General features: G+C 38.8%; 8 protein-coding genes and 1 long non-coding RNA gene across 12 annotated transcripts in view; 6 read left to right on the plus strand and 3 right to left on the minus strand.

Annotated features, from left to right (window-relative positions):
- The window catches only part of LOC104765417 (phosphatidylcholine:diacylglycerol cholinephosphotransferase 2-like), a 3,703-nt gene extending 3,178 nt beyond the window's left edge, over positions 1 to 525 (plus strand). Inside the window, exon 4 of the mRNA XM_010489121.2 lies at positions 151 to 525. Within this exon, the coding sequence (XP_010487423.1) occupies positions 151 to 355 (205 nt within the window). The 3' untranslated portion in view covers positions 356 to 525. The remainder of the gene's footprint in view (positions 1 to 150) is intronic.
- Positions 979 to 2,697, minus strand: LOC104765419. The gene is made up of 8 exons (XM_010489123.2): positions 2,536 to 2,697; positions 2,312 to 2,420; positions 2,124 to 2,208; positions 1,959 to 2,037; positions 1,723 to 1,836; positions 1,502 to 1,614; positions 1,304 to 1,414; positions 979 to 1,211 (listed from the first exon to the last, which is right to left on the minus strand). The coding sequence occupies exons 1-8, from the start codon at positions 2,606 to 2,608 to the stop codon at positions 1,089 to 1,091; spliced, it is 807 nt and encodes a 268-aa protein (XP_010487425.1). The 5' UTR covers positions 2,609 to 2,697; the 3' UTR covers positions 979 to 1,088.
- LOC104765420 (palmitoyl-monogalactosyldiacylglycerol delta-7 desaturase, chloroplastic-like) lies at positions 3,076 to 6,022 on the plus strand. Of its 2 annotated transcripts, XM_010489124.2 has the most exons (6): positions 3,081 to 3,383; positions 3,967 to 4,443; positions 4,535 to 4,675; positions 4,786 to 4,926; positions 5,474 to 5,580; positions 5,666 to 6,022. In XM_010489124.2, the coding sequence occupies exons 1-6, from the start codon at positions 3,330 to 3,332 to the stop codon at positions 5,865 to 5,867; spliced, it is 1,122 nt and encodes a 373-aa protein (XP_010487426.1). In that variant the 5' UTR covers positions 3,081 to 3,329; the 3' UTR covers positions 5,868 to 6,022. The 2 variants fall into 2 exon arrangements, with proteins under 2 accessions (XP_010487427.1, XP_010487426.1); XM_010489125.2 differs by lacking the exon at positions 3,967 to 4,443 and having other exon boundaries at positions 3,076 to 3,860.
- On the minus strand, positions 6,076 to 6,643 carry LOC104767536. The gene has a single exon (XM_010491549.2). It carries the CDS (start codon positions 6,589 to 6,591, stop codon positions 6,076 to 6,078), a length of 516 nt encoding a protein of 171 aa, XP_010489851.1. The 5' UTR covers positions 6,592 to 6,643.
- On the plus strand, positions 7,275 to 13,606 carry LOC104765421. Of its 3 annotated transcripts, XM_019241245.1 has the most exons (5): positions 7,275 to 12,637; positions 12,788 to 12,934; positions 13,016 to 13,062; positions 13,330 to 13,412; positions 13,497 to 13,606. In XM_019241245.1, exon 1 carries the CDS (start codon positions 7,348 to 7,350, stop codon positions 8,644 to 8,646), a length of 1,299 nt encoding a protein of 432 aa, XP_019096790.1. In that variant the 5' UTR covers positions 7,275 to 7,347; the 3' UTR covers positions 8,647 to 12,637; positions 12,788 to 12,934; positions 13,016 to 13,062; positions 13,330 to 13,412; positions 13,497 to 13,606. The 3 variants fall into 3 exon arrangements, with proteins under 3 accessions (XP_019096790.1, XP_019096792.1, XP_019096791.1); XM_019241247.1 differs by lacking the exon at positions 13,016 to 13,062 and having other exon boundaries at positions 12,788 to 12,969; XM_019241246.1 differs by lacking the exon at positions 13,016 to 13,062.
- LOC104767537 lies at positions 8,671 to 11,566 on the plus strand. The gene is made up of 4 exons (XM_010491550.1): positions 8,671 to 8,873; positions 8,973 to 9,795; positions 9,922 to 10,044; positions 10,163 to 11,566. The coding sequence occupies exons 1-4, from the start codon at positions 8,671 to 8,673 to the stop codon at positions 11,564 to 11,566; spliced, it is 2,553 nt and encodes an 850-aa protein (XP_010489852.1).
- LOC109130983 lies at positions 13,616 to 14,129 on the plus strand. Its single transcript, XR_002036738.1, has 2 exons — positions 13,616 to 13,829; positions 13,917 to 14,129. It is a non-coding gene; the product is annotated as an uncharacterized LOC109130983 (long non-coding RNA).
- On the plus strand, positions 15,321 to 18,270 carry LOC104767539 (probable lipid desaturase ADS3.2, chloroplastic). Its single transcript, XM_019240831.1, has 5 exons — positions 15,321 to 15,821; positions 17,045 to 17,185; positions 17,525 to 17,665; positions 17,876 to 17,982; positions 18,069 to 18,270. Exons 1-5 carry the CDS (start codon positions 15,321 to 15,323, stop codon positions 18,268 to 18,270), a joined length of 1,092 nt encoding a protein of 363 aa, XP_019096376.1.
- LOC104765422 (topless-related protein 4) overlaps positions 22,962 to 26,824 on the minus strand; it is a 10,857-nt gene continuing 6,994 nt past the window's right edge. Inside the window, exons 15-26 of the mRNA XM_010489129.2 lie at positions 26,232 to 26,359; positions 25,915 to 26,149; positions 25,672 to 25,836; positions 25,472 to 25,570; positions 25,108 to 25,251; positions 24,712 to 24,822; positions 24,444 to 24,623; positions 24,226 to 24,354; positions 24,039 to 24,134; positions 23,749 to 23,937; positions 23,499 to 23,665; positions 22,962 to 23,416 (exon numbers count right to left, since the gene is read on the minus strand). Of these exons, the coding sequence (XP_010487431.1) occupies positions 23,221 to 23,416; positions 23,499 to 23,665; positions 23,749 to 23,937; positions 24,039 to 24,134; positions 24,226 to 24,354; positions 24,444 to 24,623; positions 24,712 to 24,822; positions 25,108 to 25,251; positions 25,472 to 25,570; positions 25,672 to 25,836; positions 25,915 to 26,149; positions 26,232 to 26,359 (1,839 nt within the window). The 3' untranslated portion in view covers positions 22,962 to 23,220. The remainder of the gene's footprint in view (positions 23,417 to 23,498; positions 23,666 to 23,748; positions 23,938 to 24,038; positions 24,135 to 24,225; positions 24,355 to 24,443; positions 24,624 to 24,711; positions 24,823 to 25,107; positions 25,252 to 25,471; positions 25,571 to 25,671; positions 25,837 to 25,914; positions 26,150 to 26,231; positions 26,360 to 26,824) is intronic.

Genomic DNA, 26,824 nt, shown 5'->3' on the forward strand with positions numbered 1-26,824 from the left:
TAATCATTTAATTTGACTGTTTTTACAGGAGTTTTTAGGATCAGGAGTAGATTATCCGGTCGGAAACGTGTCGTTCTTTCTCTTCTACTCGGGTCACGTTGCTGGCTCGATGATTGCATCATTGGACATGAAGAGAATGCAGAGATTTAGGCTGGCGATGGTTTTTGACATCCTCAATGTATTACAATCGATCAGGCTGCTTGGTACGCGAGGGCACTACACGATTGATATTGCGGTTGGAGTTGGCGCTGGGATTCTCTTTGACTCATTGGCCGGGAAGTACGACGAGATGAACAAGAGACACTTAAGCACTACTCGTTTAAATTTGATCTCGAAAGACACCCTAGTCGATTAAAATCGTTTTTTGTTTCTTTTTCGGAAAAATAATTAATTGTATATTAAAATCTATTTCTTTTTTTAAAAAACGTTTAGAAACACATTTTAGATCTATTTTCTCTAAAATGATTCTAATTGAATACCATTGGTTGAACCTAACTAAACGTATACGCACGTCTGTACGTGGTTGTGAAGTTGCTATTTTATTTTATTATTAAATTGTAAACGTGAATTAGGTCTTCATAAAACTATTTCAAAATCAAATCCAGATTAATTCTGGAGTCATGTGAAAATTGGGTATTATTGTTATTTACAGAATTTTCTGTATGTACTTGTTCACTATATTTGGTGCAACTTGTGTATTTGTTTCCCATCGGTAGAGATATCATGATGGATTTTGTATAAAAATAACGGGCCGGAGAGGTAGACCGTTCCATGGACCATGCATGGTCTTAGCATTGGCCTCAGGGTCAGGGGAAAGAACATATAATAAAACATTAATTCAGTGTTTTCATTTGTTGAAAAGTTCTCCAATACAAAAGTCTTTAAATTTTGACAAAAAAAAGTCTTTAAATTAATTTGGTAGTTCAACTAATAGATTAATCAACAAGTGAAAAAATTGTAATATTCTGTGGCTAAAAATATTATAATTGTAAAGCTCTTATATGATAATACTAAAAATCGACAAGTGACAATTTTGTATTCAAATACTAACATATGTGTGTCTATATTTACATAAATAAGAATTAGTTCTATTCATCAGAATCGGATAACTCGAGGGGACAAGAGCCATCATCAACATTAGCGTATGGGTTGAAATGTTCAGAATTTGTATCCATGCACCCAGGAACCAGATCCAGATTGCATCTATCTCCCTGATATTTTTTCATACATTTTAAAATTTAGTGTATTCAGACTTTTCATATAAGTAAATTTATAATATATATATGGATTGGTGAGAACTTACTCCTTCGACGGTCAAGTTGGCGATCATTGTGCAACGTGTGGCAACAACGTTCGAGTCAGGAAATATCGCTCTCTCACAGGCTCCATCTTGGCTCAACTCGTTGGCTAGACCCTTTTTGCACCAATTGATAAATCATAAGTTGTGCATATATATATGACTAAGCAAAAAAAATTAAATCGAAAGAAATTTATTAAATACCTCATTGAAGAACTCAATAGGTTTGTTTTGCCATCGCTTGGGGACTTGAAACTGAAGTCTGTATGGACCGTCCCAATCGACACCGTTGGTGAACGAGAATATCAAATTCACAGCTGGTAATGAATGATTCATACCAAAGATGAAAAATATCACATACAAATATAACTTATTTGGTCACATAAAGAAATATCCTTTGAATTTCATTATAAAAGAAAACGAACCATGCTTAGGAATGCAAATCTGCATAGTGTAAATTGGAGAATCGGCTTTGCCTCGATCTTTCTTTAGCATTGCTCTTGGCTCCCCACCACACATGATTGGTTGGTTAAATCCTCCTGCACCATTATATTAGTAGTCAATTCACTCATTCTTTTCAGGTTTTTGTTAGTCCATATATAATTAGACTGGTCTATGTAGCCTCTTAACAACTTAATTACATGATTTATGAGAAACTGACCGTTGAAAGCAACCCCATAGTCCTCGTTAAGAGTGAGTTTGCTTGCCGCTGGGTTATAGAATAGTTTCAACTTTTCACCCTAGTCCAAAAAAGTTTGATTAGAAGTTTGAGTTTAAAGAGCCCGAACTCTAATTTTAGCATTGACAAATGGCTAGAGAAACTTACCGCGGTTGGAGGAAGACCATTCATGGTTTTCCAGTACACAGGAGCAGTACCCATCTCGAACATGGCCCATGAAGGAAGCTTATATCTACCAAAAATAATCAACCATGATATATTATTAATAATTACATTCATATAGTTATATATTGACCAAGTAACAAGAAGAACTAAATTAAAGAGCAAAGACAGACTCTTTGATCTCTTCGAGGGGGGCAAGAGTCGTGGCAACAGCTTTTACTTGCAGATCAAGTCTCTTCTTTGGAAATCTCATTTGTACTGGACCAATCGTTGAACTATACACTGTATTTATTCAAAACTCAAAAGGTTCAGTTTAACATGATATACACTACAAAGCATATTAGTATATAAACCAACATTAAAAAATTAGGAACGCGCGTTACGTGAAAAGACTTACAAAAATTGCGTTTAGAGGATAAAGGCTGCGAAGGAGACGCGAAAATGGCGGCAGTGTTAGCGGCAGCAGCCATGGAAATCGATCTGATGAAAACCTTTTTTTTTTTTATTAGGGATGAAGGAAAGAGAAAAGATGGGAGTAAATGATTGATATATGGCTTCAAGATAAGGGGTTTTTGACACCACACCACAAATACAAATATCTGCTATAGCCTATAGATTTTTTTCTTACACATAAAAACAAAGACTGAAGTATCATAGAGACAAATATCAAGTTTGAATTGTAATTGGTCTATGACTTCTATGGGAAGATCTCCCCTCTCACTCTTGAGATTTTCTTTAATGGATAAAGGAAGAATGGGCCCAAAACCAAGATAAGCCCAATTTTCCAATTTTGAGTTGTATTTTTACTTCTAAGAAATCGGGGCGATTTCTTAAGTTTCAAAGAAAGTCAAGGGCTTTTCAGCAACAAAGCTAGAAAAGTTTAAGGGGAGGATCCGCGTTGGAGATAACTGCCCCAAATTGGCAATCCAAATCCCTAGACCATCTTATCCTCTCTCTCTCTCTGAATATCTAGCCGCAATGTAGTCCATGAACCACAAAAAAGATCAGATCTTTGCACGTCTCTGTCAATAACAACTACTACTATATAGTATGTACTACTTGTGTTGTGAAGCATAGAAAAAAAGACCGACCCTAATTTATACACGCACACATATTAACATATATAGTATAGTGCATATAAAACGTAGGGTTTAAAGTCTTCTCTTCTCCTCTGGGGCTATCATATCGACAATGGCTTCTCTTCTAACGAAGCCTAAGCCCGTTTTCCTCTGTTCATCTCCACGAACTCTAAACACTTCAACACCGCCGTCGTTGAATTTCACAAGAATCTCATTCACCCACCACCAAAAGCTTGCTCCTTTCAAGCTCCCTAGTCTCGTTGCCGCATTCTCTGAAAAGGGTCTGAAGAGAGATGTCTCCTCGGGTGCTGCAGCAACGGAAGCGGCGGCGGAGGGAGATTACAGGAGGATAATGCTATCAGATGTGTTGGTGAAGAAGAAGGAGAAAGTACATTGGTGGGAGAGGGAGTGGAAAGCTATGGACTTTGGAGCTGTTGCTGTTGTTTTGTCTATGCATTTGCTTAGTCTCTTGGCTCCGTTTCAGTTCAATTGGAGAGCTGTTTCCGTTGCTTTTGGGCTTTATATCGTTACAGGTCTTCTGGGTATTACTTTGTCTTTCCATAGGAATCTTTCTCATAAAGCCTTCAAGCTTCCCAAGTGGCTTGAGTACTTGTTTGCTTATTGTGGTGCACAAGCTCTTCAGGTGATTTGATTTTATGATAAAAATGTAGTTTTGTCGAATGTGTAAAGCTGATTGATTTTTGACCCCAAATTGTGTAATTTTGTTTCTTCAGGGGAACCCAATTGANACTCTAAACACTTCAACACCGCCGTCGTTGAATTTCACAAGAATCTCATTCACCCACCACCAAAAGCTTGCTCCTTTCAAGCTCCCTAGTCTCGTTGCCGCATTCTCTGAAAAGGGTCTGAAGAGAGATGTCTCCTCGGGTGCTGCAGCAACGGAAGCGGCGGCGGAGGGAGATTACAGGAGGATAATGCTATCAGATGTGTTGGTGAAGAAGAAGGAGAAAGTACATTGGTGGGAGAGGGAGTGGAAAGCTATGGACTTTGGAGCTGTTGCTGTTGTTTTGTCTATGCATTTGCTTAGTCTCTTGGCTCCGTTTCAGTTCAATTGGAGAGCTGTTTCCGTTGCTTTTGGGCTTTATATCGTTACAGGTCTTCTGGGTATTACTTTGTCTTTCCATAGGAATCTTTCTCATAAAGCCTTCAAGCTTCCCAAGTGGCTTGAGTACTTGTTTGCTTATTGTGGTGCACAAGCTCTTCAGGTGATTTGATTTTATGATAAAAATGTAGTTTTGTCGAATGTGTAAAGCTGATTGATTTTTGACCCCAAATTGTGTAATTTTGTTTCTTCAGGGGAACCCAATTGATTGGGTGAGTACACATAGGTACCATCATCAGTTCTGTGATTCAGACAGAGATCCTCATAGCCCACTTGATGGATTCTGGTTCAGTCACATGAATTGGATGTTTGATACCAACACAATCACGGAAAGGGTAACAATTTGCTTTTTTTCTCTTTATCACATTAGGATATTTCTGAAAAAATGTATACTTTATTGGTTATAGTGGTTGAAAACTCTGTTTGTGTCTTTTGATGTTTAAAGTGTGGAGAGCCTAACAATGTTGGGGATTTGGAGAAGCAGCCATTTTATCAATTCCTTCGAAACACCTACATTTTTCATCCGGTGGCTCTAGCGGTTGCTCTATATGCAATGGGTGGCTTTCCATTCATTGTTTGGGGAATGGTATGTTCCTGTGGCTAATATTACATTTCAATTCTATCACTGTTCATTTCCAGAACTAGCTATAGGATTATGACTTGTTTTAGCTCGGAGAATTCTAAATAAATCCACCAGTTTTATGTGTAGCTATCAATTTGCTGGGCCAAATCTCCCCACCTGATTTCCCTTAAACAGCTTGTGTTTTCTTGTCATTTAGTGCAAACTTAGATTATTGACCTTAAGCACGCAAGTTGTGTTTAGTTGAACAAAACAGAACCACAAGTAAATATCTTATCTTTCTTGTAAGAAAGATCTGTGGTTCATGCCCTTCTCGTGGATGGACTAAATTCTATTTTGCTTGTATTTAGAAATAAACAACATTTGCATGCTAAAAGTGAAACTAGATTGACAGTTTTAGCAATTTCGTGAACGGAACGAAAGAATGGAAAAAAAAGAAAGCTGAACAAGCTTGACTTTAATTATTCTAACACTTCCATAGAGCCATAGTTTCTGATTTTATTTTTCCTCCCATAGTGTCTCTAATCCTTTTTTTCTTTGTTGGGTTGTGCAGGGTGTAAGAATAGTATGGGTATATCATATAACTTGGCTAGTGAACTCAGCTTGTCATGTATGGGGGAGCCAAGCATGGAACACCGGTGATTTGTCTAAGAACAACTGGTACTAAAACTCACCCTCGATCACTCTTTAATCACTCGATCCATAGTAAGATCTACTAAAGAAACTCTGAATTATAACTTTTCAGGTGGGTCGCAGCTCTAGCTTTCGGGGAAGGATGGCACAACAATCACCATGCTTTTGAGTTCTCAGCACGACACGGCTTAGAATGGTGGCAACTTGATATTACTTGGTACGTCGTTAGGTTTCTCCAAGCCATCGGTTTAGCAACTGATGTCAAGCTCCCATCGGAAGCTCAGAAAAGAAGAATGGCGTTGACCAGCGACTGATCTTGAAACTGCGGAACTAGAACTGTTGGTACAATTGAAGCTATGAAGATTAAGAAAAAGGGTTTTGTGCTTCTTTTTTTTGTGTGTTTACATCAAGGTATATATATATATCTGTGCAAGAGATTGTATGTGAAAAACTGATTATGAATTTTATATATCTATAATTACATTCAATACAAGAAGAAAAGAAAAATGTTGAAAACAAGATTCACGTTCGGCTTGGCCAAGGTGTCCACGGCAATTCTAGATACTCAACTGGTACGAGCCTTGGGAATATGGTTTTGAAATCCCATTCTGGGCCTTTAAACATGATCCCTTTTGGGGTTGCCTCGTGAGCACATGACGAATGAGGGCACATCTCAGCATCAAGAAAGGTGTTTTGGATCACGAGTGTGGCTTTTCCTAAGACAGACCGGATATGGCAGATGTGAATCGACGGTATTTTGCTTTCGCCATTTATGAGGATGATTGGTATTGAAAATTGGGCTCCTGGCTTTGAAGCTCGATGCCAACCGTAGTCTTTGTGTTTAGACTGGCATCGATAGACGATCTCCGGGCGGTTTAATCCTTTCATTGCGTTACGGATTGTTATGTTCATGTTTACGTAGCCGGGTCCTTCAAGAACCAAGGCGTTAGAAGAGATCATCATGATGGCTTGTAAAAGAAGACACCATCGAGCTATGGTTTTGACGACGTTGTTCTTGTTGTTGTCAAGACCCCTCATTTTTGTGTTTTTTTTTCGATCGTTCGTGTTCGCCCCTCTCTCAGAAATATATGTCAAGTATCACAGCTTACTTGAAACCGAAGCTGTTATTTTTTTCTTTTATTTTCTCAAATAAAAACAAACTAACTAACAATTTTTTAAAAAAAATTTGCGACAAACAAACAAATGGTTACATATACTAAAAATGAAAGCATGTTTGAAAAAAAACAGAAGTAAAAAGTGAAAGATATAATTTTTGCTCGATTTTACAGAAATGCCAATGCTTAAGCTGTCACATACCGCATATAGCTTTATTAGTTGATTTCAAATTTGTAAAACAAAAATTTGTTTTTGGGCGTGTGTGTTTAATGTTAATTGAGCAAGCTTTTTGTAGCAGACTCAGTCGAACATGTATCGACCACGTCAGCTGTCGTACTATTTCTATGCGTCATATTTATATATTATATCATTACGTATGGTTCACGTTAACGCTCGATTTGGAGACTAGGGTTGATTCCATTCTCCCTTTTAATCATATCAAATCGACGACCGGCAATTAGAAGAGACAATTTAGTTTAATTTCCAACACTACCATCAAATCAACATCAAGTCTCCGTTGACCTTGACTAAAACCATACGATAATTTCTTTTATTTATAAGAAAAGTTTATTTTGATTACTACGATAATGAGTATTTGAAGAAAAGTCACAAGTTCTCTAGCGCCGATTTCGGCGTCTGAACCCATTTCCTTCATCTCTTCTAGGCCCTCCCCTTTTAATGGGGAAGACAAAACCCAAAAAACCTAAAAAGAACCAGTCACCAAAAAAACCCGTTTCTCCGCAAAAGTCCACCTCACCACAAAGCACGAGTGATGGTGGAGTCCCATCCTCCGAACCACCGCAAACAAATGACCAATCGATTATCTCAGAGAAAATTTTGGCCATAAATACTGTTTCAGATCCGATCACAGAAAAGGAGATCCTAGATCTAAACTCCAAAGTGGATTCTGCGAAGGTGGTAGACAACACCAGACCAGACTCTCCAGGGATGGTAGTCGCCACTGCTTCGTCCAATTCTATGCTAGCGATGGTTGTTCCTGGAAACAACGACGCTGGTAACAGCTCCTCACCAGCTGCGGTAGATACCTGGGTAAACCATGTCAAAGGTACCTCGAAGCTGATGAAGAAAAAGGGGACTGCTTTCACACTCGACTCGGGAGAGATTTGCGTCCAAATCCCTAACTCAGTCATTGAGAAAAATAAAAAGGAATGGGATTGTTTCATTATGGGCCAGTTTTACTCCGACCCTCCAGCTCACGGGACCATCCACAACATAGTTACTGGCATTTGGAGCAAGCATTTTAGAGATATTTTGGTAACTAAGATGGAAGGTAACGCTTTCCTGTTCCGCATTCCCAATCCTCATACCCGGAACCGTGTCCTCAACCAACGGCTATGGCAAATTGAGGGTCAAACAATGTTCGTTGCTCATTGGAGTCCCGGTGTGGTTCCGGTAAAACCTGAGTTAACCACGGCTCCAATCTGGTTGGAACTACGCGATGTGCCTTTCCAATTCTTTAATGAGGAAGGACTAGAACATATCGCAAGTTTAGTCGGCGACCCCAAATTCCTCCACCCTACGACTGCAAATAAAACGAACCTGGAAGTTGCAAAGGTCTTCACCATAATTGATCCTCGAAAACCTCTACCAGAAGCTGTCAACGTTCAGTTCGTTTCAGGTGAGATAAAAAGAGTAAGAGTCTCTAGTCCTTGGATGCCACCAGTTTGCAGTTTTTGCAAGGCAATTGGGCATAGTCTGAAGCGTTGTCCCCAAGCTCCAATCACTTGCCCAACCTGCAATTCAACATCCCACCTAAAGGAGTCCTGTCCTAAACTAAACCTGCCTGATCCTGGTCCAAAGACGAAGAAAAGGCAACATCGTAATAGATCCAGGACACCGCCAAGACCCTCTAATCTTATCTGGAGAGAAATCAAAGCTTCGGACTCATCCTTAGCACCTCAAGGTGTTGAAAAATCTCCTGTTAAACCGCCCCACCTATCAGTTCAGTCCACATGAATAAAGCTGGGACTTCTGCATAATATGGAGGCGGGTGAATCCAGCAAAAACCCAGGGAAAGATGTCGTGACTGAGTTGTCTAAAACCAGTTTCGAGTTAGATGCTCAGAAATACCAGTCTTCTGGGGTGGAGGAGGATTCCTCAGATGTTTTATCCTCAGATTCTGCGGAGTTTGCAGATCCTAGGAAAGAAGATTTTTCAGATTTTAAAGTAGTGTTGTCTAGGAGGTAACAGAAAAGTGCTAGAGGTAGGCACCTCAAACCCTGATCCTTTTTCATGTATACAAACCTTTTTTGTTGGAACGTTCGCGACTTTAATATATTTAGCCATCGTAGCGGGTTCAAAAAATGGCTCAAGGTAAATAAGCCCATTTTCGGAGGTCTTATAGAGACGCATGTCAAACAGCCGAAAAATCAAAAGTTCATAAATGAGTTACTACCCGGCTGGTTTTTTGAGGATAACTATGGTTTTTCAGATTTGGGTAAAATATGGGTGTTATGGCACCCAAGTGTAAAAGTGGTGGTGCTAGCAAAGTCGCTGCAGATGATTACATGTGAAGTGCTATTACCAGATGCTCATCAGTGGATAGTGGTTTCTGTTGTTTACGCTGCAAATGAGGTTGATACAAGGGTACACCTTTGGGAGGATTTAAAACAACTGTCAGCTTCCCCGATTATCGGTAATAGAGCGTGGTTGGTATTGGGAGATTTTAACCAAACCCTCCACCCCACAGACCATTTCGATCCTGTCACTCTGAATGTGGATAGAAGGACAAGAGATTTCAGGGAATGTTTACTGGATGCTGAACTGTCAGACTTACGGTACCAAGGAAGCAAATTTACTTGGTGGAACAAAAGCAAGACTAGACCGGTGGCAAAAAAGCTAGATAGGGTCTTGGCGAATGAGAGCTGGAGTTTATGTTTCCCCTCTTCTTATGATGTGTTTGGAGCTCCTGATTTTTCGGACCATGCTGTGTGCGGAGTTATTCCTTCATCCACAGGAGAGAAAATTAAAAGACCTTTCAAGTTTTTTAATTTCTTCCTCCAAAATACAGATTTCATTCAGGAAATAGGAATGCACTGGCTCTCTCTAAATGTTACTGGCTCGGCTATGTATAGAGTCTCAAAGAAGCTTAAGATCCTGAAAAAGGTAATAAGAGATTTCAGCAGAGCAAACTATTCTGAACTTGAAAAGAGAGTAGCTGAGGCCCATGAACTCATGACCAACCTCCAAGAGCGAACCTTAGCAGATCCCTCAATTTCAAACGCTGAGTAGAAATTGGAGGCACAGAGAAAATGGAGTATTCTAGCTAAAGCTGAAGAATCATTCTTATGTCAAAGGTCTAGAGTGACATGGATGAGAGAAGGGGATGGAAACATGGCGTATTTTCACAGGATGGTAAATTCTCGGAAGTCGATCAATCATATCCATTACCTCCTGGATGATGCGGGAAACATGATAGACTCGCACCAGGGTATTACTAACCATTGTGTTGGCTACTTTAAGAACCTATTAGGTAGAGAAGAAAACCCTGCAATGTTTGTGCAGAGCGATTTGGAGCTCCTTCTGCCCTATAAATGCTCACAAGATCAGATCTCTAATTTGGAGAAACCTTTTTCAAACCAAGAGATCAAAGCAGCTTTTCTCTCGCTCCCTAGAAATAAGACAAGTGGCCCAAACGGCTATTCTGCGGAATTTTTTTGTGGGATGCTGGAACTATATTGGAGCTGAGGTTACTGAGGCGGTTGCTGAATTCTTTCAATCAGGCCGCCTGCTAGAGCAAGGGAACGCCACCTCTTTAATCCTTATCCCAAAGATCACTAATGCAACTCAGCCTTCGGATTTTAGGCCAATCTCTTGTCTCAATACTGTGTACAAGGTGATAGCCAAACTCCTTGCGACCAGACTCCAAAGTTTGCTTGTCCATGTCATATCCTCCTCCCAATCTGCTTTCCTCCTTGGGAGGTTGCTAGCTGAGAATGTTCTGTTAGCCACTGAAATTGTACACGTCTACAACAAAAGCAACATTGACCCTAGCGCTATGTTAAAAGTGGATCTCCGGAAAGCTTTTGATTCGGTTAGATGGGATTTCATCCTCTCCGTGATGAAGGCAATCGCTAGTCCTGATAAATTCATAAACTGGATCCATCAATGCATTGCCACCCCTTCCTTCTCTGTCTCAGTGAATGGCGCCTCAGGGGGTTTCTTCAAGAGTTCTAAAGGACTCAGACAGGGAGATCCGCTATCCCCCTATTTATTTGTCCTTGCAATGGAGGTTTTTTCCAAACTGCTGCAATCCCGGTTTGATGCAGGGTATATCCATTATCACCCGCAAACCTCTGATCTCTCCTTATCGCACCTCATGTTCGCAAATGACATTATGATATTTTTTGACGGAGGAAGTTCTTCACTCCACGGAGTAGTTGAGGCTCTTGATGATTTCACGTCGTGGTCTGGTCTGAAGGTAAACAGAGACAAATCCCACCTTTTCCTAGCAGGTGTCGTTCAGTATGAGAAGGATACAATGCTGAGATACGACTTCCCTATTGGTACCCTCCCCATTAGATATTTAGGCCTGCCTTTAATGCATAGAAAGCTGAAAATATCTGAGTATGCGCCTCTGCTAGATAAAATCTCTGCAAGATTCAGATCTTGGGCTGTTAAGTCTCTCTCTCATGCGGGTCGAGTTCAGTTGATCTCTTCAGTCATAAATGGAACGGTAAATTTTTGGATTTCCACTTTTTTATTGCCTAAAGGTTGCCTTAAGAGGATTGAAGCTTCTGCTCTCGTTTCTTGTGGTCTGGTAACATCGATATTCGCAAAACCGCCAAGGTCTCGTGGGAAGGTTTGTGTCTGCCTAAGGATGAAGGTGGTGTGGGTCTTAGGCGTTTCTCAGAATGGAACAAAGCCCTATGTCTGAGATTTTTTTGGCTCCTGTTTGCAAACGATGATTCCCTTTGGGCAGCTTGGCACAAACAAATTCACCTTAGAAACAGATCCTTCTGGTCCATCGAACCAAGTCCTCACGACTCTTGGACCTGGAAAATGTTACTCTCCCTAAGACCTCTTGCAGAACAATTCCTGATAAGCTCGGTGGGTAATGGACTCAAAACTTTCTTCTGGTTTGACAATTGGACCCCCTAGGTCCTCTTATCAAATTTATTGGTGAGGATGGCCCTCGAATCCTCTGTATCCCCAGGACAGAAAAAGTGGCCGAAGCTTGTTCCAGCTCGGGTTGGAGGTTACCTCCCCCTAGGTCCGATAATGTTGTCTCACTTCATGTGCATCTCACCACAATCGAGCTCCCAGGTCCCAATTCAGGTGATGATCAATTTAACTGGATAGCAAATGATGTGATTTGTTAAGGTTTCTCCTCCGCAAGGACTTGGGAAGATTTGCGTCCACGACGGCCTAAGCAGAGCTGGTCAGCCTCCATCTGGTTCAAAGGTGAGGTCCCTAAACATGCTTTCAACATGTGGATCAGTCAGCTCAACAGGTTGCCAACAAGGGAAAGACTAGCTTCTTGGGGAATCTCTCCCACCTCTGACTGATGTCTTTGCTCCGTAATGATCGAGTCCAGGGATCACCTACTGCTCAATTGTGTTTTTGCTCAAGAAATCTGGAAATCTATCTTTTCAAGATTGGGCCGTTCCCAGCATACGCCCAGATCATGGGCAGAGCTCCTCTCTTGGACGCGATGCACCTCCCCAAGAGCTCCTACAACCCTAAGGAAGCTTGTAGCTCATGCGAAAGTTTATCACATCTGGAAGCAACATAACAACGTCCTTCATAATTCGAACTCAATTCTGCCACTGATTGTGTTCAAGTGTATTGACCAAGACATCCATAACATCATCCCTGCTAGAAAACACAAGAAGCTTTTTCGACTGTTGATGCTCCTATGGTTGGAGTAGGTTCACCTATATTGTACCCAAATCCTTTTGTTACCTTGTTTCTATTCTTTTTTGCCAAGGTGACATAGATATTATAGGTAAACGCTTATTGTATTCTACCTATTGTATTCATTTTCTAATGATATTTAAATTCTTAGCAAAAAAAAAAGAAAAGTCACAAGTTTATTTTCTCATCATACAGTTTCTTTATAGTTTGAAATTTGTTTTTGACTCTATTTATTGAGCAGACTTGGCCCAGTAGCTCATGACTCATGAATCTCACCGTTTCATATATATATGCTGCTTATGTGATGCGCTTGTGAAATCCTCCAACATATATTTGCCCAACTCAGCAATCGTGATTTTGCCTGTCAAGTTCCCACAGTTCTTCACCGGTGAATGTTTATACTTTCAATTCGGATTTTTCCATGTAATTTGATTTACTTCAATTTATCAATCTTACTTGTTATGATTAGGAAGAAGATCATATATGAACCCTCATTCCAATGTTAGCGTTATAAGTGTAAGCAAATCTTTGGGTCTAATTTCACTATCTCTAAGCTATAATCCAAATTCATGGTCTCTTGTTTTTTTTTGTCTCGAATTCATTAGCCATGTTGTTGTTAAGTAGCTTTTGTGTTTCCTCTGTACTCCATTTGAATTTGCAGGAAGAGTATCAGATTTGTGAAAGAAAGGAGTTGCAGATCCCATATATCAGTTATTAGACGTTATCTCTTAAAGGCTCCATTGGTTTGCTGATTTTGTTGGTTTCTTTGGTTTGATTTTACAGACCAGAAGAGCTTCGTGTGCCCTTTGAGACTTGGTTCCATTTTCCATGAAGACTTGGTACCATTTTGCATAACCCAGCAAAAGGTTCGTAGGTTATCTTATCATATTGCTCCCATCTTATCTCTTTGGTATCATCTGCCTCAAGATTTATCTATCTTTCTGATATAGATAATCAACTTAGCTTATTAAAGAAAAAGCTGCTCAAGAGAAGGCTGCCAAAGAGGATCCAAAAACAAATAAAAAGAGACACTTGAACGTGGTGTTTATTGGGCATGTCGATAAGGCTATCTACTTGTTGATTTTAATATTTTCATTAGCATGTTCTTATTATATCTGGACTCTTGAGGTTATTATATAATCGCCTATGTAACACATATTGAAATCCCCATTGCTCATGAGCTTTCGTTCTGTGTACTATCATATATGTTGGATGAGTTTTCTGTTCTGATTCCCGTGCACTTTTTATTACTTAAAGGGACACAAGAGCTGGTCGAAAGAAAGGTAATTACATTAACCTTTTGAATTCTTTTCATTGATGATTTAATATATTCTTCCATAGATCTCTGTACTTGTGTAAATTCTACGCAGGTATGATGATGAAACAAGAGCAGAGGTTGTGAGAGCATAACTGGTCGAGCTCATTGAGAGATACACAGCCTGGGAATCTGTTAGTGTAAGATGTAGTAACTAACTTGGCTAAGGCATTTGAAGACAACAAGAAGAGTCTCTAGGTTCGTGTTTTTGTTTATTGTGGCATGTTAAGACTTATTTTGAGACTTGTAATGTATGTAGTCTATTGTAGTTGAAATTTTCAAGATGATATGTACTGTATTTTAAGGCTTCTATAAAGTTTTATTTATATATTATTTTTTTGCAAAAGCTGTATATTAATTATAAATATTTATAATATAAATCATGGATATTTAGCATAAGCAGGCTACCAAAACATATATTATTGTAATAATATATAGCTACTATTGACAAAACCATAGTGTAAATATTTTGCTAATAATAATTATAATATGGCAAATAAATAATGCTACTAATAATTTTAATATAGCAATAATATAATGCTATTATAAAGAGATGATTGATAGTATATTGAAGAAACACTATTGTATGTATCCTTTCTAAGATAGCATTGGCAAAGACAGCGTTTACTAAATCGTTATTAAAACAATATAATATCGTTTTTCGTGTGCTAAGAATATGCATATTTAATAACATTTATGAGACATTCATAACATTTAATAACTCCCTTAGGACACGAACAGAAATAATATACAATAACAAAAATATCACAATAACTCAATTAGTACGTGGAAAACTATTTTGTAGGAAAACGTCTGGATCAATCTTGAAGACTTGAACTCCAATAGTTTATTTTTATTTTTTTTATTTTTTTTTGGCTTAACAACAACTATTCATTATCCAAGAACTCCAATAGTTTATTTAGAAATTATAGATTTGCCAGCTGGTATTTGGCGCTGGTGTTGTATCCGTCTCTTATCGGTTCGTATTTGTCTACTTGGTCAGTCAGAATCACCACGTACTAGTGATTGGTCACTTGTACTACCTTGTTTGTTCATTAAATTAAATGTATATACTTAAAACTCACCAGCCGTTACGTACTTACGTGAGCGAGACAAGCCATCAGTCACCATACGTGGCATGTCTTTGACTGCCGCAAATGGTAAAAACTAAAAGTACCCCCAAAAAAATAAAAAGTAAAAATCAATTAGAATGATGAATGCCATACGAAAAAGTTACGGATGTTTTGCATTGAAAATAGTTCAATTTTCATTTTTGAAAGGAAAATAGTTATAAAATTCTATAATTAAGCAAATTACCAAAATAATGATGACCAAAAGGAATGATATATTGAATCCACTCTTTCTTTTTTTCAGTTGGACCCAAAATGTCATTAAACTGCCATATACTAACTATATAATAGCACATTGGGTAAGCATGCAAAGGCATCACTTTTACGACATGGTGTCTCTCTCTACAACTCTCAGACAGCTTTCTCATTTTCCACCATTTGTTAAACAATATAACCCAAGAAATAACAATGCCTTGTTCAAACTTATAACACATAACTCAACAAACTCATTTTGGTCCAAACGAGGAGGGTCCGTGGCTCACTGGAAACGCACGTTCGTGGCAGTTCAATGTGCACAGGATAATGTCGAGAGCTCCTGGAAAATACCCTTGTCGGAGGTTGTGGTGGTGAGAAAGAAGAGGGAATTTTGGGAAAGGAGTTGGACTTCTTGGGACGTGGGCAAGTTAGTCGTAGTCGGTGGGGTTCATTTGCTGAGCCTCCTGGCTCCATTTCACTTCAACTGGGCAGCTTTTCCGGTTTTTCCTTGGCTCGTTTACATCAATGGAGTCTGCATCACCTTGTCTTATCATAGGAACCTTTCTCACCGAAGTTTCGATCTGCCGAAATGGCTTGAGTATCTATTTGCTTACGGTGGCCTTCTGGCTTTTCAGGTTTGGCTTTATATATATATTCACATGATACGGTTGTTTGATATATGAACATTGCGTTAACTGTTAAGAGGATATATATATATATATATATATATATCTTTGATCGTAACTTCTAAATTTTTTGCGCAGGGAGACCCAATAGAGTGGGTGAGCAACCATCGGTACCATCATAAGCACTGTGAGACAAAACGTGACCCACACAGCCCGACGCAAGGGTTTTGGTTTAGTCACATGACTTGGATATTTGATAGCGGTTNGTCACCATACGTGGCATGTCTTTGACTGCCGCAAATGGTAAAAACTAAAAGTACCCCCAAAAAAATAAAAAGTAAAAATCAATTAGAATGATGAATGCCATACGAAAAAGTTACGGATGTTTTGCATTGAAAATAGTTCAATTTTCATTTTTGAAAGGAAAATAGTTATAAAATTCTATAATTAAGCAAATTACCAAAATAATGATGACCAAAAGGAATGATATATTGAATCCACTCTTTCTTTTTTTCAGTTGGACCCAAAATGTCATTAAACTGCCATATACTAACTATATAATAGCACATTGGGTAAGCATGCAAAGGCATCACTTTTACGACATGGTGTCTCTCTCTACAACTCTCAGACAGCTTTCTCATTTTCCACCATTTGTTAAACAATATAACCCAAGAAATAACAATGCCTTGTTCAAACTTATAACACATAACTCAACAAACTCATTTTGGTCCAAACGAGGAGGGTCCGTGGCTCACTGGAAACGCACGTTCGTGGCAGTTCAATGTGCACAGGATAATGTCGAGAGCTCCTGGAAAATACCCTTGTCGGAGGTTGTGGTGGTGAGAAAGAAGAGGGAATTTTGGGAAAGGAGTTGGACTTCTTGGGACGTGGGCAAGTTAGTCGTAGTCGGTGGGGTTCATTTGCTGAGCCTCCTGGCTCCATTTCACTTCAACTGGGCAGCTTTTCCGGTTTTTCCTTGGCTCGTTTACATCAATGGAGTCTGCATCACCTTGTCTTATCATAGGAACCTTTCTCACCGAAGTTTCGATCTGCCGAAATGGCTTGAGTATCTATTTGCTTACGGTGGCCTTCTGGCTTTTCAGGTTTGGCTTTATATATATATTCACATGATACGGTTGTTTGATATATGAACATTGCGTTAACTGTTAAGAGGATATATATATATATATATATATATATCTTTGATCGTAACTTCTAAATTTTTTGCGCAGGGAGACCCAATAGAGTGGGTGAGCAACCATCGGTACCATCATAAGCACTGTGAGACAAAACGTGACCCACACAGCCCGACGCAAGGGTTTTGGTTTAGTCACATGACTTGGATATTTGATAGCGGTTATATCCTCAAAAAGGTCATAATAATTTTCAATTGCCAAAAACCTATTTAATTTCTTGATGACTATGGTAAAATGTACATTGATCAAGTTATTCTACAAGGAACAAACTCATAAATTGAACTTGATATTGTGAAAGAAGTTCAACTATAGGCCTGATTTAAGATGTTGTAGTGGACTGTTTTGGTCCGGAAGTCCACGTCTAGCAGGCCTTGTGGCTCTGCAGACCGGTCTATATTTTGTCTTGATTTTTAAACTAGGACGGGCCCTATCAGAACTAAACCGATCCGGCTTTGAAAAGAGTGGTCCTATATGGGCGAGGACATACCTAACCTTGAATAAACCACCGGATTTCAGTGTGGTGGACATGATAATGTAGATGACCTTGTGAGGCAGCCCTTCTATAGGTTCATTCAGCGGACAGTCCTTTTTCATCAGATGGCTTATGCCCTTCTCTTCTATTTTTGTGGAGGCATGCCATTCCTTGTCTGGGGAATTGTAAGGATATACATATCATCCCTTTGCCTTCATTTCAACTATAAAAATGTTATCAGAATTTTTATGCTATATATAGTCCATTTGATGATATAATAATTTGACTAGAGTCATGGTTCAAGTCGAATCACAGTAGATCGATATTTTAAATCAAATAATTTTAAGGTAAAGGTATTATATATGATTATGATTATGAGAGAATGACAATGGCAGGGTGTTGCAACTGTGGTTCGACTCCACACGACTTTTCTGGTGAACTCAGTTTGCCATGTATGGGGAACACGAGCTTGGTACACTCCTGACTTCTCCAAAAACAATTGGTATTGTACTGTGCGCGCAATACACCACATATACATTTGTAATCTCACCAAAAACTATTTACTAACAATTAATGATTTGGTGATAGGTGGGTGGCGATTATAACATTTGGCGAGGGATGGCATAACAATCATCATGCTTTTGAGTTCTCGGCCAGGCAAGGACTTGAGTGGTGGCAGCTCGACGGGACTTGGTATATCATTAGGTTTCTTGAAGCTATTGGTTTGGCCACCAACGTTAAGTTACCTACTGAGTCTCAAAAGAAGAAAATGGCTTTATCTGATCTTTAATGATTTGTAATAATATATTCAAACTCTGCTCCTACTGCATCTCCACACCCCTATTTCTTTTCCATCAAAAACACCAAGACTTTCTTAAAATTATCTTAGTTTGTTGATCAATCTTTACCTATATATACTTTGGAATCTAAATAAAAAAACTGTTGCAAGAGGGAACTCTGTAATGATAATAATAATCTCACATGAAACCATGTAGCAAAACACTAGAATTAATGGACGAAACGGGCTTCTCCTTTTCACCTACTATGACTTTAGGAAGACACATATGATACAAGTTGGGAGGCTGCATTAAATTAAATGCATCAACTTTAACACTGAAATGAAAAAGACTAGTGATGACATTTCTGGAAAGTTCACATTAGTGTTTTTTTGTTGTCTTCTTACTTTATCATACTGTTGCTAAAAACAGAAAAAATGTTGTCAAATTTTCAGGTGGTTAAAATCGTACGATAAAAAACCTCTCCCCCCCTAATTGTATGTTTTTAGACTAATGTACAATGGTTTGCGGATAAATGGATTTCGTGGATTATGTACTGTGTCTCCTCCGTTGAGTACAAAGTTCTTCTTAATGGTCCCAGAAAGGGGCTTGAGATAGGGTGATCCGCTGTCTCCTTACATTTCTATCTTGTGTACGGAGGTTCTGATTGCTAATATTCAGAAGGCGGAGGAGGAAAAGAAGATTACAGGTATAAAGGTGGCAAATAAGTTCCCGCCAATCACGCATTTGTTGTTTGCGGACGACAGTCTTTTTTCTGTAAGGTTGATAGGGCTCAATGTGGGATTGTTTTGGATATTCTAAAACAGTACGGGGACGCCTCGGGACAGCAGATAAATTTTGAGAAGTCTTCAGTTCAGTTTGGTCATAAAGTCGATGACATGGCCAAGGCGGAGATGCAGGGTGTTCTTGGTATAACCAATTTAGGTGGCATGGGATCATATTTGGGACTCTCAGAAAGTTTGGGGGGATCCAAAACGCAGGTTTTCTCCTTTGTTCGGGATCGGTTGCAGAATCGGACAACTGGTTGGTCAGCGAAACTGCTGTCAAAAGGAGGAAAGGAGGTGATGATTAAGTCGGTTGCGACCGCTGTACCGACGTTTGTGATGTCTTGTTTTCGGCTACCAAAAACAATAACATCCAAATTAACGAGTGAGGTGGCGAACTTTTGGTGGAGTTCTAATGGCCAGTCTGGGGTATGCATTGGTTAGCTTGGGAGAAACTTTGTTGTAGCAAGCAGTTGGGTGGCTTGGGATTCAGGAGTGTGGATGATTTTAATACGGCTTTGTTGGCTAAGCAGTTATGGAGATTGATGGAGTATCCGGACTCACTCTTTGCTAGGGTTTTTAAGAGTAGGTATTACCGAAATTCAAATCCTATGGAACCAATATGGTCATACTCTCCTTCTTATGGTTGGAGAAGTATTGTTTCAGCTAGATCTCTGGTAAATAAAGGGCTTATTAAAAGGGTTGGCTCTGGGGACTCCATTTCTATATGGCAAGACCCCTGGGTTCCAGCTCAATTCCCGAGACCAGCTTTAAGTAATGGTCCTTGTCAGGATCCAGAACTTCGATTGACTCATTTGATCAATCGTGAAACGAATTCTTGGCACAGGGATCTGCTCTATGAGCATTTTGATCCTGTAGATGCAGCTTTAATAGAAGCTTTGCCTTTAATTAATTGTTCAAGGGCAGATTATCTAGGTTGGCATTTTACTAAGCATGGAAAGTATACGGTAAAATCAGGTTATGAGGTGGCGCGTTATGCGACCCCAAATACCTTCCAAGCTTTTGGGGCGGGGCCAGAGATAACCCCTCTTTTGGCTAAGATTTGGAAGGTTCCATGTCCACCCAAATTACAGCACTTTATGTGGCAAGTGTTGACGGGTTTTATTTCGGTATCGGCTAATTTGAAACGCCGAGGGATAGATTGTGATGTCGAATGTGCATGGTGTGGGGCAGACGTGGAAAATATAAATCATGCCATTTTTGTGTGTCCACCGGCTCGCCAGTTTTGGGCTTTAGCGAATGTTCCGGTGGGGCCGCAACTTTTCCCTACAGAGTCAGTTTATGCTAATGTGGATCATTTTTTGGGTTCAACAAATCCGGGTTCACAGGTTGCGGCTTTTCCTTGGATAATGTGGTATATTTGGAAAGCACGGAATGCTCGAGTTTTCGAGAACCAGGTTGAACAACCTGTTGAGGTTGTCCGGGTGGCGATAGGTGAAGCCGAGACTTGGCAGCAGGCACAGGTGGAGGAAGATCTGGACGAGCTTCAGTCCTCCCCTAGTGTTTTGTCTGTTGGGCCTTCGAGCCATAATTTTCCTCTTCCGCTGTTTGTTTCTGGCCATCGGTGTTTCCTGGATGGTTCTTGGAAAGAAACTGATGTTTTTGCAGGTGCAGGATGGGTTTGTACTTCCTCACAAGGATCATCCCCGATTCTCGGTGCCACCAATTTCTGACGTAGTTTGTCCCCGTTACATGCAGAAGTAGAAGATTTCCTTTGGGCAATGCGGTGCATGATTGGACACGATTTCCGGGAGATGGTGTTTTACACGGACTGCTCCGACTTGGTGAAGATGGTGTCTTCGCCTCAGGATTGGCCCACCTTCGCAACATACCTAGACGACATCAAGACAGACAGGGAAGATTTTTCTTCTTTTTCTTTGGTTCAGGTATCTAGAAATGCAAATGTTCGTGCGGATTCGTTGGCTCATTGAGCGCGTACTACTCCGCAACATGTTAAGTTTGTAAACAAATTTCCCCCAAATTGGCTCATTTGAGTTGATTTTGTTTTGTTGAAAAAAAAAAAGTACAATGGTTTATCAGTTTCAACACCCTCCACCTCAACTTTTATTATTCCACATCATTTTCTTTTTTTTTTCCACATAATCAATCAACACTCAAATTAATTTTAACCTTTAACCTCTCCAATAGTTTTGTTTAATAAAATTCAACAATTTTGGCTAGCAACAAGATTTTTCACATAATTAAGAGGATCATCAACCCTGTTTCTTCTGCATTGATTTTAACCAATGTGACACTAAATGTAAAAAAGTTATTTCTATTTGAATCAAATTTAACATTTTATTCAAAAAAAAAAAGAATTCAACACCTTAACTCACTATTTTCACTTTATATTCGTATTTTTATTTAATTTGATAACAACAAATTTATAGTAATAATTAAAATTAAGAAAAGTTACTTTATTTTTTTGATTAAATTTAGTTATTTTTATTTTATATTTCTAGCTAACAATAATAAAAATTATTATTATTAAATAAATAAAATTTCACAAATTTCAAATGCGAAAAAAATACAAACATACAACACATCTAATAAAACGTACATAACTTAATAAAGAGGTGGTTGAGATGAATATAACATCATTGATCCATAATATAGATTATAGTTTGGAAAAGATGACGGGATAGAAAAGTTTAATGGAAAGCAATAATTTAAGATATATTATGATTTGTTGAAATAAGGATTTTGATAATTGTTGGGATTTGGAAAGAGAAAAGGGTAATTAGTAGAATTTTGGGTAGGATTGTTGTTGGGATCTATTCCAAATTTTTTTTAAATAAAATAAACAAGAGTTTATAAGAGAAGAATTAGAAAAATATAGTAGAAATGATGGTTTTTTTTGGTGTATGGAATAAAATGAACCAAGTCTCTATTTATAGAGTTTAAAAATGAAGAATTTTGATAATTTTGTAAAAAAATATTTTCTACATAATAAATGATTTTAAAATGATAAAATAAAAAATATATCCAAAATCTCACTCTCCAATAAAAATACAACACATGTCTTCCTTTCACAAATTTTCTACTTTTTCGGCCAAAAGAAAAAAACAACAAAAACTTAAGCCATGATGTCTTGTTTTTTTGTTTAATTTTACGCATGGATATGCTATATATAGTAGTAGCACACAGTGTATGCATGTAGGGTATGTACTATACCCTAAATGTGAAATTAAGAACCCAAACCTAAAAAAAAAAATTTTAAAAATTAATTTTAACTATTTTAATGTGTTAGATAATGCTATTTTTAGAAATTTATGAAATGTGTGCTACAATTATCCATAAAACTTGTTTTAGTGTTATTTTAGAGTATTTCTCTAATTTATTTGACCTTAGTCATGGGATGAGAAAAATTTATTTCGAACATAAGTAGAACCGAAATTTTGAGAGGCTGGCAATGGCAGGGTGTTGCAACTGCGGTTCGACTCCACCTGACTTTTCTGGTGAACTCAGTTTGCCATATATGGGGAACACGAGCTTGGAACACACCTGACTTTTCCAAAAACAATTGGTACTTTTACAAACATGTTTAATAAATCGTATTTTTCTAACTAATTACTTAAATAGTGATAATAATTAATAATTACTAAATTGGTGATGATGTATAAATTAGGTCGGTAGCGATTTTCACACTTGGCGAGGGGTGGCATAACAATCATCATGCATTCGAGTTCTCGGCCAGGCATGGACTCGAGTGGTGGTAGCTCGACGTTACTTGGTATCTCATTAGGTTTCTTGAAGCTATTGCCTATTGGTTTGGCCACTAATGTGAAGTTACCTACTGAATCTCAAAAGAAGAGAATGACCTTGGTCTGATTTTTAATTTATGTTTTAGAACTTTTGATAATTCTCTCCTACATTTCCAAACAACGAAATTATCTGAATTGGCTAATCAAATCTTTGTCTACAAACCTTTGAAATCTAAATAAATAAATTGTTGGGAGGAGAACTCTATAATGATAATAATAATCTTGAAAAAATCCGTTTCGTAAACACTAGAATTAATGGAAGAAACTGCTGAGTCACCTTTCACCTACTATGAATAAGTAAGAACATACATCACCTACAATCTCAGAGCTCTCCTCTGTATAATAATGACTTGGGAGGCTACATGATGCGAGCTTTTGGTGAACAGACTCAGCCTCACCTCGGTTGTTGATCTGACCCGGGTGCTGAGGAGACACTTGGTCCTGCACCATTTTCTGGCGGTGGGGACATTCCCCACTTCCCCTCTGGACCTGGTGGTTCGATCACGTGGACCCCACCATCAGTTAGTCCAACTGCAAATTGGTTTGGTTCAGACGGATGAGCTGCGACTGTTGCTGGATATACTCTCGAGCTGTTCAAAAAAGAACAGATGTTACTGATGTTGAATTGGTCTCAACACTAGGAAAAGTTGAAATATAGCAGAGGATTCTTACCTCGGGTTTGAAGGCAAATATGAATTGGGACCAATGCGGCACTTCAGTTGCAATGTTGTTGCCGTCAAGATACTGACACTTCCATCATCAAAGGCTGCGTAGATTGACTGGCTATCACATGAGTATACAGCATCTGTGATTGAACCACTTGACTCCTTCGGAATCCACTGCATTAAGAGGAAAAGAAACATATCAGTCCGCTAAGGACATTAACAACACAAATGCACTATGAGACATTTTAGCAGCAGACCTGCTTCATGTTCTCTAACTTAGGAGCCTCATATATGGCTAACTGGCTGGCATGGACAACAAGCACATGTGTCTGGTCGTGATGGAACTGAACGCGTGTATGAGCAAGTGGGTTTGGCGAATGCCCGCTTGGAATTTGAATATGTTTGCTAGCTTGCTTTTCCCATCCATCCATGCTCCATACACAAAGCTACACAGATAAAAACCGTTTATTTTAGGAAACTGATAACACCGCAGATGAAAGAAGTGGCAGCGGGAATATATTACAACCAATGCAGCATATAAGCATACCTGAGAATCAGCACCAGAGGAAACAAGAACATTTAGAACGTTTGAGAATGCTAAACCAGTCACTCTCTTCTGATGACCTTTCAATTTACTTTTAACCTGCATGATTCATTACCATCAAAAAGCTGTTTTAAATATTTTTTTCCATGAAAAACTTATAAGTCCTTTTAACACTTTCAGTTTGGGATACCTCATCGACTCTGACATTATAGATTTGAATAGACGAGTCATCCATTCCGATAGCAATAATATTATTGTCTTGAGGATGGAAGGCAAGGGAAGTCGCTGCTGGAGGTGGCGCCATGAATGTTGTCATCGTCTGCAAAGAAAACAAAAAATAAAATAAGTGCGCAAAAACAAAGCTTAAAGCCAAACAGAGGTACAGACGTCAGTTGAACATGGAGGGACCTTAAAAGTCATCATGTTGAACAAGGTAATTTTTCCTCCTGAGGCTGACATGACATACGAATCATTTTTTGAGAGCGCAAAGCATGGAACTACATCTTCTTTGTTTCCCTCCCGTGTGTCATTTGTCATTAGTACTCCACTAGATGGTTGCCAGAGCTGTGGTGGGACATTGCTGTTTGCCTAAACAAGTAAAAAAACATACAACAAGCTGTAAGTATTAGATTCCAAAATCGACACTAGATGTTGAATCAAAATGGCAATGATGTACCTTTCCCAAAAGATTTCGCTCACTCTTTTGCCATTTCCATAATTTATGTGCAGCGTTTTCTGCTAATGCCAGTATAGCACCTCCAGAATTTGTATATATTAACTTAACAACCTGCATTAAGAAACAAAATGACATCATGACCAAGATAAGAAGAGAGTGGCCAAACAAAGGGCTCCAAAAATAAGATCATGCAAAGGAAAATTAATTTTAGATATCCAAAGAATTTAAAATGACTTTAGATCATAGACTCGCATCGCATATACTATAATATAAGGGAGTTGTTTTAGCTCTTATGGGAGGGGAGAAATAGGCATATACTAATTCTTGTAAGGAAAGGACTGGAACACATCCTAGTTGGAAGGAAACAACATGTTTGAAAATTGATTAGATACATACTCTTGCTGGTAGCAGGCTGTCAGGAAGCCGCAGAGTACGAAGCTGGGATCGTTCGCTGATCTCTGTCAGCTTCCAAGTCTTTGATTTCTCTGCTTCATCAGGGATTCTTGGTTTGACATCTGGCATACTGCGATTATCTCCATTCTAAAACCAAAAAATTGTGAATGAACTTAGCAGGATTTCGGTTAAGTGCCAGAGTTATCTTTTGAGGTGTTTTCATGAACTTAACAGTTCTGCTTTGATCTCTGTCAACTTCACTAAAGAAACTAAAGTGGACATTTTAAATGGTCAACATTCTCCAATGGGATAATATGAAAATATCTAACGAACAAAGTATCTTAAAAGGTTTTACAGGTGGAATTACCAATCCAGTAACAGATGCCACTGGTCCACTTCTTTCAGCCATTGATAGACTCATTCCAGTGCTTGAACTTGGAGTGCCAAATGTGCCCCCAATAGGACCCTAAAAACAAAAATCATGCATTCAGATCAGATTTTATTTATTCATTTCTGCGATTGCGCCCAGACAGAGCAGAAAAGTAAAATAAGATGACAAGTGTTTACCTTTGCGACTGAGCCAGGAGTAGCTCTAGAGCTGTCAAGGCCACGGTTTGCCATGGAGTGCAAAATCCTGGAACCTTCAGCATTCGCTAGTATCTTAATTCCATTATCAGTAGTTGAGACAGCCAGCAGAGTTCCTTCTTTATTGATCCTTAAGCAAGGAGAAGACTATTGATATGAAGTTAGCAACCAATTCATTCAAAGGTCAGTTAAACAACAGCAATTGAGATAGAAATAGATCATTACCGGCAACCCCCCTTCTGCAGTCGTTGTACTCAAAAGTTCAACACTATCCATATCCCAAAATTTGACTTGGAACTCATCACCAGCTACCAAAAACTTGTTCTTCATGGTATCGAACTGGACAACCCCCACAGACCGTTTCCCTAGTCCCAGATAAGTCCGCTTCACAGCTCCTTCACTTTCATTCCATTCAACAATGAATGATTCCCCCTCCTTACTAGTACCACAAGAGAATAATCTACAACAAACGAGAAGATATAAAAATATGAACAAAGGGATGGATACGTAAAGAACATAATATTACAGTGGGAATCATTTACCTAGTCCCATCAGCACAATATGCCATTGCCGTGCAAGATCGACCGGGGGCATCATAATCCACTCTAGAACCCAAGTTGTCATATAACCAAGCCTTTATTTTCCCATCAACAGCAGTTGAGAATATGAACTGAAAAAAAAAAAAAAAAAGATCAAATCCCCATTATAACGATCTCAATGGTCAAAATAACCTATCAGCTTGCGCGCAGTCTAAAAATGTAGAGCACGAAACAAAAAATTGCTCACATCACTATACAGAACACGAAAACAAGTATCAAGCTTAATCATTGAAGAAAGAGTGCGCTGCAAAAGTGCAGATGCTTCTATTAGCATCTGTACATGTATCTGTCTCTTTGTAAATAATGGAAATTAGAAATTCTGGTTGAGCAGAGAACACCAAATAGACACTTGGGAAATCTACTTCATCTCATGGAATGCCTTAGAATAGAGAGCAAGAGACACTTTATGCATTCTACACTACCTGAATATTCTCTTTCTGGTGTGGGCACACTGAGTAAACAGGTGCCTCATGACCTTCAAAGGTGTGCAATTTATTTCCGGTGACAGCATCCCAGACCTGTATAGAAAGCATTTA

This window comes from Camelina sativa, chromosome 19 (genome assembly GCF_000633955.1).
Source record: "Camelina sativa cultivar DH55 chromosome 19, Cs, whole genome shotgun sequence".
Classification (NCBI taxonomy): Eukaryota; Viridiplantae; Streptophyta; class Magnoliopsida; order Brassicales; family Brassicaceae; genus Camelina; species Camelina sativa.

What these genes read in the sequence shown, in the direction of transcription:
- LOC104765419 (XM_010489123.2), bottom strand. Translation starts at nt 2,608, where the DNA reads ATGGCTGCTGCCGCTAACACTGCCGCCATTTTCGCGTCTCCTTCGCAG. An exon ending in ATGGTCTTCCTCCAACCGCG is followed by an intron (nt 2,038 to 2,123) that starts GTAAGTTTCTCT and finishes TTTTTGGACTAG; the next exon opens with GGTGAAAAGTTGAAACTATT. An exon ending in CTATGGGGTTGCTTTCAACG is followed by an intron (nt 1,837 to 1,958) that starts GTCAGTTTCTCA and finishes ATAATGGTGCAG; the next exon opens with GAGGATTTAACCAACCAATC.
- LOC104765420 (XM_010489125.2), top strand. Translation starts at nt 3,330, where the DNA reads ATGGCTTCTCTTCTAACGAAGCCTAAGCCCGTTTTCCTCTGTTCATCT. An exon ending in GTGGTGCACAAGCTCTTCAG is followed by an intron (nt 3,861 to 4,534) that starts GTGATTTGATTT and finishes TTGTTTCTTCAG; the next exon opens with GGGAACCCAATTGATTGGGT. An exon ending in CATTCATTGTTTGGGGAATG is followed by an intron (nt 4,927 to 5,473) that starts GTATGTTCCTGT and finishes TGGGTTGTGCAG; the next exon opens with GGTGTAAGAATAGTATGGGT.
- LOC104767536 (XM_010491549.2), bottom strand. Translation starts at nt 6,591, where the DNA reads ATGAGGGGTCTTGACAACAACAAGAACAACGTCGTCAAAACCATAGCT.
- LOC104765421 (XM_019241247.1), top strand. Translation starts at nt 7,348, where the DNA reads ATGGGGAAGACAAAACCCAAAAAACCTAAAAAGAACCAGTCACCAAAA.
- LOC104767537 (XM_010491550.1), top strand. Translation starts at nt 8,671, where the DNA reads ATGGAGGCGGGTGAATCCAGCAAAAACCCAGGGAAAGATGTCGTGACT. An exon ending in AAAGTAGTGTTGTCTAGGAG is followed by an intron (nt 8,874 to 8,972) that starts GTAACAGAAAAG and finishes TAATATATTTAG; the next exon opens with CCATCGTAGCGGGTTCAAAA. An exon ending in AGCTTAAGATCCTGAAAAAG is followed by an intron (nt 9,796 to 9,921) that starts GTAATAAGAGAT and finishes AACGCTGAGTAG; the next exon opens with AAATTGGAGGCACAGAGAAA.
- LOC104767539 (XM_019240831.1), top strand. Translation starts at nt 15,321, where the DNA reads ATGGTGTCTCTCTCTACAACTCTCAGACAGCTTTCTCATTTTCCACCA. An exon ending in GTGGCCTTCTGGCTTTTCAG is followed by an intron (nt 15,822 to 17,044) that starts GTTTGGCTTTAT and finishes TTTTTTGCGCAG; the next exon opens with GGAGACCCAATAGAGTGGGT. An exon ending in GACTTCTCCAAAAACAATTG is followed by an intron (nt 17,983 to 18,068) that starts GTATTGTACTGT and finishes ATTTGGTGATAG; the next exon opens with GTGGGTGGCGATTATAACAT.